At 37.4% G+C, this 11,971-nt stretch overlaps 1 protein-coding gene across 7 annotated transcripts; it reads left to right on the top strand.

The window, feature by feature from the left end:
- The first annotated feature begins 6,482 nt into the window (after positions 1–6,482).
- Positions 6,483–9,756, top strand: LOC142543109 (protein KINASE OF THE OUTER CHLOROPLAST MEMBRANE 1-like). 7 transcript variants are annotated; one of them, XM_075650138.1, is made up of 6 exons: positions 6,512–6,533; positions 6,825–6,898; positions 7,205–7,571; positions 7,656–7,747; positions 7,841–8,314; positions 8,614–9,756. In XM_075650138.1, the coding sequence occupies exons 3-6, from the start codon at positions 7,209–7,211 to the stop codon at positions 9,542–9,544; spliced, it is 1,860 nt and encodes a 619-aa protein (XP_075506253.1). In that variant the 5' UTR covers positions 6,512–6,533; positions 6,825–6,898; positions 7,205–7,208; the 3' UTR covers positions 9,545–9,756. The 7 variants fall into 7 exon arrangements, with proteins under 7 accessions (XP_075506255.1, XP_075506253.1, XP_075506257.1 ...); XM_075650139.1 differs by lacking the exon at positions 6,512–6,533 and adding an exon at positions 6,534–6,621; XM_075650137.1 differs by lacking the exon at positions 6,512–6,533 and adding an exon at positions 6,607–6,621 and having other exon boundaries at positions 6,814–6,898.
- The last annotated feature ends 2,215 nt before the right edge of the window (positions 9,757–11,971 follow it).

The following is an 11,971-nucleotide window of genomic DNA, read 5'->3' as shown; positions in this document are numbered from 1 at the left end:
CGAGCTACTCGTATCTGCCATTATTTTTGTCTTGAATATTTTCACCAATATGACTGAAACTAATCATGTTACTTCTATTTATAGCCAAAAATCATGGAAGCTGAAGGGACGTCAACGTTTCAGCAAACGATAATCTTTCTGACCTTTAAATTTATTTTTATATCGTCACTTTAATTATTCTATGCACCGATTAAGGGGGAATATCAGTTTTTAAGAGGTTAACTGAGAAGACAAATGTTAGTAAACTCTCAACTGAAAGGACACAGTCTCACAACTGATCGTTCAGTTGGGTATTTCACTAATCTTCTCACATAAGTTAACTAATTAATCATATTATATTCCAAATCAACTGACGTGACTGCAGTTTCATAACGTGGCCTATTTTAAACCGCTCACTTTTTTGCACACACGCTTACAGCACACGTACACATATTTTTATTCAAATTTTTTCATAGACTGACACGTGTCCCAAATTTGAACAGTCACGTACAAATGTATTATGCCCGCTTCAATTCAGTTTTCTTTCTTACGAATACAATCAGTTCCTAAAAGCATACTAATTCCAGAGCTTATCTTTTACGAATTTCAGATCGTTTTATCTTTCGAAATGGCGAATCAAATCCAAGCTCACGTGTTGAACGCTATGGCCATTGATTTTGACTCAGTTTTATCAGTTCAAGAAGCTGAAATTAAGAACGTATTTCTGAAGATTGAATCTGCTGGTCTCAGGATGTTTTTGGGACAATCTTCGCAGGAGATATACCCCAAGGAAGTAAATGAATTCTATCTGAATGGATATATCAACTCTGATGGAAGCATCATTTCCACTATTAATGGTCAGTTGGTGACCATTTCTGAAGATTCTTTCGGAGAAATCTTTTCATTACCTTCTGATGGACTGGTACACCTTGCTGATGTTAAAGCATCAGATATTGAAGAAATGCAAACTGCACTCTCTGCTGATGGACGGAAAATCAAAGTTTCCGATCCTAAGAAGGAACTGAAGCATGAGGTTCAGTTGCTGGCTGATATCGTAGCCAAAGGGCTATTGGCTAAGGCAGGATCGTATGCCGCCCTGAATTTGGAAAAGTTTCAAGCTATTACGGTTATTATGGCTGGAAGAAAATTCAACTGGAAGCAACTTATTTTCAGTATCTTGAAGAATATGTTTTCCTCCACCAAGCAATCCAAAGGATTTGCAGTGCCGCTGAGCTATTTGATGAAAGTCAAAGGGTTGGTGGGCTGATGATTCGGAGCGATTATCTAAATTCAAAATTTTCAATGGGAAGAATGATCTGCCACCCAAGACTAAATTAGATATCTCTCCTGATCAGTTCGTGAAGATCAAAAAGGAGATTGGAATGCAACAGGCTGCTCCAAAATCAGTTAAACAGACCAAGACATTGGTTAAACTGAAGACAGTTAAAAGAAAACTGATTATCAGTGAATCCGATTCCGAGAAGACGCCCTCTCCAAAAGTTGCCAAGAAACCAAGAACACAAAGGACAAAATTACCAACCACAGTAGAATCTATTCCTACTGAAAGTCTGAAATCTTCGGATGCTCAACAGCCTATCAAAGCAGTTCCTCTGAAGATCATTCCACCAGAAATCTCAACTGGTGCAACAAAGAAAATAGTTAGGATCAAAGCTCCTCTAATCCATATCAATCGTCCTGCTGTTCTAGCACCTGCCAGACCCAAAGGTATAAAGATTATAGAACTGGTGGATACTACTCGTACTGGATTGGAAATTCCACACATCCTCAGTACTGAAAAAGGCAAGGGCAAATTGATTGAAGAGCCCAGGCCATCCAATCCCATTCAAACTCATATTGACCTTGTTTGGGAACAGGTTAATAATTTTGCAGCATCAAAACTTCAATCCTATGATGCCTGGACCGCTTACAGAACTCAGATTTTTGCTAAGCAGATGAAAAAGAAATCCCAGCTGAACAAGTTTATCAAACTGGAAGCAATTGTCCTCAAGATGGTCAAAGCTGCCACAATTGTTCAGGCTTTGGAGAGGAAAACCTATTTTTTTGACCAAATTCGAGCTAAGAAGCTATCTCAACTTCTTGAGAAATTGAAGGCAAACTACATTCCCACCAATCCAACTGCTTATAATGATCGAGCTATGATCACTCAGCTAGATACAGATCTTACTAGCTTACAAGCTCAGATAAAAGTGTGGGAAATGGATCAGGAGTTAGTTCTTCCTGAGGAAGCCTCTGAAGAAGAAGAAGAAGAAGAACCCTCCTCTCAGCAGAAAGAGCCACCCTCAGAACAAACTATTGTTACAACTGAAGAACAGTTCAGGATGTGACACAATCGTCTGCTGTGGAACATCAGCTGTACTCTGAAGCCGAGTTGAATTTTGCCAACATTGATGAAATTATTCAAGCAGTGGTGACAGAATCTATTATTAATGAACCTTTATCAGTTGATCACTCCGCTGATCAAGCAGCTGAAGAGAATACCATCTTAACTGAAGAGCCAGTTAAGGCCGCCATTTCTGAACCAAATGATCCAAGAATGATGTCTGCTCAATCACCAGATCACCAAATTGCTGAGAATCTGGAGGCTCTGTTGCCTACTTTCTGACAATCCTCCAACTAAAGAGTCAGCTCGAATCTCAGATGACTATCAAGCAGAAGCATCAGTTCATGACTCACTAGCTGAAGATCCTGCAAACTCTCACATTCAGTAGGAAAGCTCAAATGCTGAACAACATCAGTCTTCACCTCATCTGGTCCAAGTGGCAGTAACTAAAACAGATGTTCCAGAACCGAATATTGTTGAAACAATGTCTGAAAGAACCATGGTGGTTTTTGATCAAGTCTCACAGGAAGCTGGAGCGTCGGATCAGCCAAATCTTAACTCCGCCAAAGATCTTGATTTTGTTCTTGCAGAAATTCAGGAAATTCAACATGATATACATAGAGTGATTAATGATCTGTACAAGATTCAGCATACTCAATTAGAACATTCTCTTAAGCTAGAACATTATGAGGCATTCAACTCAGAGAAACTGCAATTCAAGAAGCCTTAAACTCTCTGTTTCAATCAATGGAAGCAATTAAGAAGAACAAAGGTTTGGCTGAGAGTCTCTCCATCACTCAAGACGTTATCAACAAACGAGTTGAACATCTAGAGACGCTTGTAACAAGAAAAATAGACTCGTTGCAAAATTCAATGCTCTCTGTTGTCTCTAGCATATCCACTACTGTCAATGTTTTATCAACAGATGTTCGGAAATTCTCATTGAAGATGGAGTTGTTTGACAAAAAGGGGGAAGAGATCAAAGAGATCCTAGAACAACAAAAGAAATCTTCTCAGTTGATGAAAAATCTCTACAGATTCGTGTAGTCCATTATTCAGTTGATCAATTTCTTATTTTATCTACAATGAGTTCAGACGTTCAGTTATTATTTACTTAGTTTTGTCAAATACCATAAAGGGGGAAATTGTTGGAAACTAAATTCCGGCGTTTGACAAACTATGAACCAACTGATACGCGCAATTATATTCAGCAACTGGATTTAACAACTGAAATCAGCTAATCTAATAAAGAAAACTGATCAGTTGGAAAAAGATCAGTTGATACATTCAGCCGTATGCTTTTAAGCTAAGCATCCTTCAACTGAACATGTCTCGGGAAAGAACATTCAACCGACAAAGAGACATAGAAGACTGCAACTGAATATGAAACGCCGCACTTCAATCAATACAGCTTAGAACAACGCATTTCGGCTAAAGCAGTTAAGACGCCGCATTACAATAAATGAAGCAAACAATGCCCAAGAAATAATGAAGTGGCAATGAACGGATACAAAGATTCAAATATATCTCAAGTTACCGTTGGAAGGGAAGCTTATAAATATGACAGAAGAACAGCTGAATAAAAAAAAAGGAAGAACACTCTATTCAAAGCTTGCTGTTACTCTGCCAAAATCCTAGCTCACTCTTACTTGGTTTATTCGTAGCAGTCAAGGCTACAATTTGAGCTCACTAGCACTTTGTAATAATCGTTAAATTCGATAGTGCTAAGATCAGTTACGCACTGAGAACATTTCGTAATACTAAGAGTTTCAGCTTTTGGCAGTGATAAGTCCAAACTGAAGTGGGTCAGTACAAATCTTGTATTCGATCAAAGTCTTTTAGTGGAAATCCTATCCTTGAGATAGAAGGGGTGACGTAGGAGTAATTGAAATCTCCGAACATCCAGAAACAATCCTTGTGTATTCTATTTCAGTTTTGTATTCTATCTGTCAGTCAGTTACTTTCCGCAACTACTTTAGTTTAACTGATTGTCATTGACCAGCAAGATTCTGAGAATCAGTTTGTCACCAAACTGAACTCAAAATTCGAAAAAGATCAGTTTTAATTGTGAGTGTTTAGTCAACCACTCCCCCTTCTAAACTCTCTTGATACGTTAATCGATCCTATCACTTGGTCCATGGTTGCATCGGTTTTCAAACAAAACAAGACAAACCCCCTTCGATCCCTTCATTTGCTGCATGTGTATGTTTCGAATTCTAGGGGTGGTATGGATCTTGGTTGGCTTTTTAGCCCTTAGCCACGGTTCATACCATACCTCTTGATGTCTAGATCATGCCATGGTCAATCAAATGGCCACTAGAATGTTCCGTGACAGCAAGAACAAGCGAGACACCCCACGCGTGCATATGCGTTCTCGGGTGGGAGCTTCGAGTTGTTGCTGGTGTTGTTTGAGTTGTGGCTGGACTAGAGCCCTTAGCCATGGTTCAAACCACACCCTAGGATGTTGGTAAGAGGCTCTGATTCGGTGGTGCAAGCCCCAATGGCCATTAGCCTTGCAAACGACGCAAGGAAACGCACCAACAGCTGCTGTATTTTTTACAGCAACTGCACCCACGGTTCAGAGGTGTGTTTCGAGTTCTTGGTTGGATTTTAGCCTATGGCCTTGGACTGGACAGTACCTCATTGAGTTAGAAAGGTCATGTTTTTGGCCGATCGTGATTTGCTCAGGTTTAGAGGTCGTACGAGAATTTACGGTGCAATGTGCCAAAGTGACTCTCGAAAGAGCGTTTCATGTTTTTGGCCTCCATTCCACTAATTTCGAAGTACTGAAATTTTAGGAGCATTATTTCATCATTTTAAGTGTATTTTAATCATGACTAAATGATGGTTCGGTGTTGGTTCGGTTTTTTCACGGAGTCATGATTAAATACTAAGTCATTGGGCGTAATTGTCTCGTTTGTTTGTTTGTTTGTTTTTTTTTTTATTCAATTACGAAGTTTTGGTCAAGTTAAGTTATTTGCATATTTCTCATGTTAGATTTAGGTCGCAGCGAGCCTGAGAACGATCCAACCCATTTGGTAAAATAATACATGATATTTAATTATGTTATTTAATTATATTACGTGCAAAAATATAAAAGTTTATTTTTGTGATATATGCGATATTGCTTGTGGCCACCTCACTTCATGGGATATCAGCTTATCATGGGATTATTACTTCATCCGGTGGTCATTGACCGGTTCAGTTCATGTTCATGTATTGGTAGATCTCTACCGCCCAGTATACTGTGGTTTAGTCTGATCAGACGATTCAATTCAGTTCAGGGGCCACTTGCGTAGAACGTATTATCAACAGAAAATTATGACATGTTATTTCATGACAGGGCTCTATCGAGCAACATTCACTTATGATTTTCAGTTCAGTTATGCACGTATTATAATTACTCATGACATGATATTTTTACGTTACGCTAGATTCATGATATTTTTACCTTGCATGCAATTTTATTATTATTACTTGTTATTTATGATATATGCATGATGAGTCTTTAGACTTACTAAAATTTATTGTTGTAGGTACTGATGAGGTCGGGACTGAGGGCGGGGACCAGTGAGCCATCTTGGGTCGGCAGTAGTAGGAACCCGAGGATCTCATTTATAAGTTTACTTATTATTTCTTTTTATGCAAACAGTTTATTACGATTAATTATTTTAAGTTATCGTTTTGAAACATTATTTACTTCTGTTGCTATTTTGAATGATTAAACTTTTTATCAGTTATTTTTATGAATGAGGCATTTTAATTACCTAAGGAGAAAACTTAAAATTTTTTTTCCGCAAATTTTTAAGTACGAATTTCGGGCCTCTACATCTTCCTTATACCATTCCCACATTGTAGGATTTGCTGGCTTCACATACAACTACATCCACATTGATTTTAGAAAAAATAAAACATAGTAGAAATTATATTTATTTTTCAAGCACATCAATTTTTTTTAAAAGTAATAACTACATTTATGTTTCAAGCACATCAGAAATTTTTTTTTTTAGCTTGGAAAGCTGAGTAATAACTACATTTATTTTTCAAGCACACGCAAAAAAAAAAAATTACGAATCACTATGATGATATTATCATTTTTGGATCATTCAATACTATTTTTTAAAAAACCAAAAAAACTAACAACTCGAATGATCTTCCCCCCTGTTTTCTTTATGTATATGTATATAATTTAGTTACATTGATTTACTTTCAGGTCTCAATTTCTTGAAATTACTTTCATTTTTTTTCTTTCATTTCATCCTTTTTCAGCTCAATCTTTTTCTGCTTCCGACAAGCGCTCGGTAAGTTATCTGGACTGCTCGATTTAGTCTCGCTTATACTCTCACATGGGTATGCCTCTGTTTTTTGTATGTTTATGGGTTTGACAATTTTTTTCCATGGTTGCTTCTGGAAATTTACACCGGGGCTTCAAATTTCTGTTATTTTTAATGGATTTCGTTGCGAACGGAATGCAAAAAATGATGGGTTTTTAGCTAAATAGCAGCGCATAAACATGAATTTCTGATGAAACCGAGGAAGACGACTGTGAGCTAGAGTTGAAGATTGAGTTATTCCCTGGTATGAACCCTTTCTTTACCAAACTCAAAAAGGAGAGATGAATTTTGGAGATTGTGGTTATAGGAAAAGGATCTTTGTTGGGTCATGCTTAGTTGGTTGCTGTGTTTTTCTTGATTGCTTCCTTAACCATTCGACCAGAAGTTGTAGTGGATCGTTGCCGTTAAAATGGGGAAAGCCAAGGACTATGTTTTATTATCCATACTAATGTTACTATAAAACTTGGTTCTATTAGTTTTCTCTGTATTCAAGCTTATGGCTACGGCAGAGATGTCAGCTTATATATATTTTTTGTCATCAATATTCTAGGAAAATGGCTGGACAAGTTGCTAATCGACCAGCATCTCCATTTGATTTTGAGATTATTGAAGGAGATCCTGGTGACAGCAGTACCGTCATAAGATCATCTAACAGGATAAATCCATGGATTGACCCTGCCAAAATCAAACTCGGGCACAGAATTGGTAGAGGGCCTTTTGGTGATGTTTGGCTGGCAACTCATCATCGTTCATCAGAGGACTATGAAGAGTATCATGAAGTTGCTGTTAAAATGTTACGGCCCATCAAGAAAGATAGCATTGGAGATGCCTTGAACAAGTTGGATTATCTGATGTCCAAATGCCAAGGACTGGAAACAGTTTGTTGGCTTTATGGACTTTCTGTTATAAATAAGAAAGTGAGTTTGTTGATCGAACTTGCATTATAATGCCTAGAATCTGGTTAGTCACGATATAATGTTCAGTGTGTTCATTTCTTCTAGATATGCATCATCATGAAATTTTACGAGGGCTCACTTGGAGACAAAATGGCTCGACTTAAAGGGGGAAAGCTGTCATTAAGTGATGTTTTGAGGTTATATCTATATTATTAGGAAATAATCTTTTAATAGTGTTGCATGATAGTGTTTTGTAACTTTTCCGTCTTCCCCCGTTATTATTTCTATAGATATGGAGCAGATCTTGCTCAAGGAGTAATGGACCTGCACACTAAAGGGATTATTATTCTGAATCTTAAACCTTGTAATTTCCTTTTAAATGGGAATGACCAGGCCATTGTTGGGGATGTTGGTATACCATATGCGCTGTTAGGGATATCATTGCCAAGTTCAGACATGGCTCGAAGACTTGGTACTTCGAATTACATGGCTCCAGAACAATGGGAGCCGGAAGTAAGAGGTCCTATATCTGTTGAAACTGATTCATGGGGATTCGGTTGTAGCATATTGGAGATGCTAACTGGAGTTCCGCCTTGGAATGGCAAATCTGTTAATGAAATGTACAAATTGGTTGTAAACAAGCAAGAAAAACCTCCTATTCCCAGTGGGCTTCCTCCTGCAGTTGAGAATGTCATTATAGGTTGCTTTGAGTATGATTTCAGGGGTCGCCCTGTAATGGCAGATATTTTGCATGCATTTAAAAGGTATCTTCTGTTATTGTTGTTTTGCAATAAATCTATCGAAAGAAAATATTCCTCTAGGGCTTTCAAAGTACCTTACATGTGCTAAGATAATTATCAATCTCTTTTATACAACATTGAAGTGCCACTCATGCAAGGAGTCTGGTAGTAGAGTTTTAATGTCAAGTGAATCTGTAGGACCTTTTTTTTTTTATTAACTTTCAGATTCATGTACTTGCGTGAGCCTATCTCTGCTAATGTTTCTCTTTCTAGTGATATTTTGAAATATTTCGAAACCAACTTCTATTTTACTGAATTAACAGCTCACAGAATGCAGTCTATCAGGATGGAGTCTGGACAGGTATTGGAAGTAGAATGATTAGGGATAAACCAGGTGGTGTTGGTTATACTGAATGGTTTCTTGCGAAGGATCACCTCCAAGTGCTTGACACCGTTCGATCTAGGAAATCACCTTACTCCCACAACCTGGTTAATATGAATATCCCAGAGGGGTCTGTAGTTGGTCTGGAACGTGACAGTGACCAAGATGGTTATGTTTTAGTGAGGGTGCATGGCATCCATGACCCGATAAGGGTTCATGTTTCGACATTAGAAAGGGTCACATTTGGACTGGCTGCTGGAGATTGGGTTCGATTGAGGAAAGAAGATAAGAAGCATTTACGTGTGGGTGTTCTTCATTCCATCAACCGTGATGGAAGAGTAGATGTTGCATTTATAGGATTTGAGACTCTTTGGAAGGGTAACTACTCGGAATTACAGATGGCAAAACCTTATTGTGTGGGGCAGTTTGTGAAGCTGAAATCTAGTGTGTTTAGCCCTCGGTTTGAATGGCCTCGAAAAAGAGGTGGGGAGTGGGCAACAGGGAGAATTTGTCAAGTGCTTCCGAATGGCTGCCTCATAGTCAAGTTTCCTGGTAGATTGACAATTGGTGATGAGAAGAGCAGTTTCTTGGCTGATCCAGCTGAAGCAGAACTAATTTCATTTGGCACTTGCCCCACCGTGGTTAAGAAGTATCAACATCTAGAAGATTTTCACTGGGCTATCAGGCCTATACTGATTGCATTAGGTCTATTTACTGCAATGAAGTTCGGCCTTTTCGTTGGTAAGAAAGTGGGGAGATCAAAGGCAAAGAAAGAAAAAGCTGGGGTTCAAAATGAGAATCAAACTCTGGATGGACAGAATTCCAGCAACACTGCATGGCGTCCTCCAAAGGTTGCTAACATTTTCAGATAAGGTGTCACCATATCTGAAAAACGTCACTTATTGTACAGTTGTTATATATTTTTACCATGAACCTTCTCTGCTTCGGACCCCAGTTCCCTTTTCTCTGCGGTTGTTTACTTTGGACTGTAGTGGTTGAAATAGTGAAGTTGTAAATTGAATATCTGTGTTTCCTTTACCTCTACTATGTCAGCTTGTAGTAGTTCTTGTGCGCGCTTTTTCGATTTTCCTGTTAGTTACTGTCAGCTTTATTGTACACGTACACGACTAAAATAAACGAATTACAGTATGTTTCGGACGTTTTGGGGCCCAATATAGAATCGTTTCTGTAAAAATTAAGTCAATAGATTTTCATATGCATGTAATCTCATTTACCTCGAGATTCTTATGTCGAGGATATTATTGCATATACTGATACATGGAGTAATTGGCGATTTGGTTTTCAATGTTTTGGAAATTTTCAATTTAGGCCTTTTCTTACCCAGTGTTTTAATTAGTCCTTTTCGTTCCCAATTATGTCCAAATTCTCATTTTACTTTTTATTTTTATTTTTTAAATTTAAGTACGTGACGTTACACTTATAGAACATGTCCGAAAGCATAAGAATACGTAAAATTTCCAACATATATATTACAGAGCTTTATGATCCATCATGCTTCCGAAGATAAAATAAATTTTGTACCTTTTTAACCAAAATGTTATTGGGTCGTGTCTACCGGGTTTTACAAGCTGTTTCTCACAGTCTTACCATACAGTCACAACTGATGGTTCTTGATGCAAATTCATTCAGCAACATTTAACACAACTTTGTTTCGTTTCTTATCTCAAGGTGTATGATAATGAAATTAATTTTGAAAATAATATGAGGGGTAAAAAGTTTGGTAATTTTATTCGGATATATTAATATTATTAAAATAGTAACTTCATATAAAAGGAGATAAACTTGTTTAGTTACTTATTATACAAAGAGAAATGCTACAAATTTATTTGAAAGAAATGAAGAAATGGTCGGTAACTTCTTTATGCCTTACATTTATAGAAGTCCCATCGGATGTGAAATTCAGACTTCAAACTTGTGAATAAATTTTTTGAATTATTGATGCTATTGTGGCCGACAATATCTTATAGTGAGTATACCACTTAGTTAGTGGTTCATCCACCATTTAGTGGAGTTGTTGGCTCATATGTCTCTTTTAACTTTGTTGAGGAATCTTTTGCTTTGTTGTGGTCATTGAGGAAAATGTAACTTATGTGGTTCCTCACCACTTGGAATCGTATCCGCATTATGTTTTCTGTCTAATCTGGACCGAAAACCCTTCCCAAATTCTCGCTTTTTTGATTCGGGCAATCTAGGCAGATTCTTTTTTCTCATCTTCGCATATGAGTCATCTTACATAATTTCCAGCGATTTTTTTCTCTCCCCGACAGCTTGCTATTCCATAAAAGATTTATTTTCTTTTCAAATATATATTATGCAAAATTTGTAGGCTTTTCCTATCATAATATTCAAATTTCGATAAAACTTAAATGGAAATTTGATTTTGTCAATCTCAGTAAGGCAGACTCATAATCCTCATGCTCTTCTGGTGGAGATTTCGTCTTTAGAGAGTGGTGAAACAACATATGTTTCATTCTCTGGAGGATCCTTGATGAAATTCTGAATATTCATGTCTATTCTACTTAGCTGGATGAAGTGCAAAGCTTCGTGTGAGCCTTTTCTCGCTGATTCTGGTGCTACCTAAAAAAATAGAGTTTCAGAATATCTCATATGGACAAATAATCATTATTTGGCAAGATTTCATGAACAGCTTCCTGAATCCACTTAGATAGTGTAGATATGTATGGCGAAACTGGGTGATGTGGTATAGAGTGAGGTAAGAGCTCCAAATTCATACCATAGATTGACCTTCTTAGCATATGAATTTGTTTTCATCCATATCCTCAGATATTTTCCAGCTATATCAACCCAAATTTTGGCTGTGTTTATTTCTATTCTGATTTTCAATTTCTCTTAGTTCTGCTTATTTGTTTGAATGGAGAAACTGAAAACTCATTTGCATTGGCCTTAGATTTTTCCTCGTTTATTTGAGATCTAAGGTTGATCTCTCCATCTTCAATACCCAAGGTGAAAGATTGATTGAAAGCTCCAGATAAGGATCAGAAGATTCAATTCTTGCTCGAGCCGACTGATCTAAGGATAATCTCGATTTAGAACTTATGCAAGAGGTACTTGAATTCCCTGCTTTTGTTATAGAATTCTGTACTCTAAAACTCTTCTTTTAGAAGCCAATGATTTCTTAATAGCTTGGATGACAACCTTTTGCAGTACATATCATAACTGAGCATAAAACTGTAAACATGTAATTCGATCAGAGATAGTGCTCTTATCAACTTGCTGTAGTCTACCCGCAACTTCTGCATTTATGTAAAGCTTATTAA

Source organism: Primulina tabacum, chromosome 4, assembly GCF_025594145.1.
Source record: "Primulina tabacum isolate GXHZ01 chromosome 4, ASM2559414v2, whole genome shotgun sequence".
In the NCBI taxonomy this organism is placed as follows: Eukaryota; Viridiplantae; Streptophyta; class Magnoliopsida; order Lamiales; family Gesneriaceae; genus Primulina; species Primulina tabacum.
The sequence above is the reverse complement of the archived record's forward strand: the minus strand, read 5'-3'. Positions and strand labels throughout refer to the sequence as shown.

Excerpts from the sequence above, each read along its gene's own strand:
- LOC142543109 (XM_075650140.1), top strand. The coding sequence starts at position 7,209 with ATGGCTGGACAAGTTGCTAATCGACCAGCATCTCCATTTGATTTTGAG. Across the intron at positions 7,572-7,655 it reads TTTCTGTTATAAATAAGAAA|ATATGCATCATCATGAAATT; the intron begins GTGAGTTTGTTG and ends CATTTCTTCTAG. Across the intron at positions 8,315-8,613 it reads ATTTTGCATGCATTTAAAAG|CTCACAGAATGCAGTCTATC; the intron begins GTATCTTCTGTT and ends CTGAATTAACAG.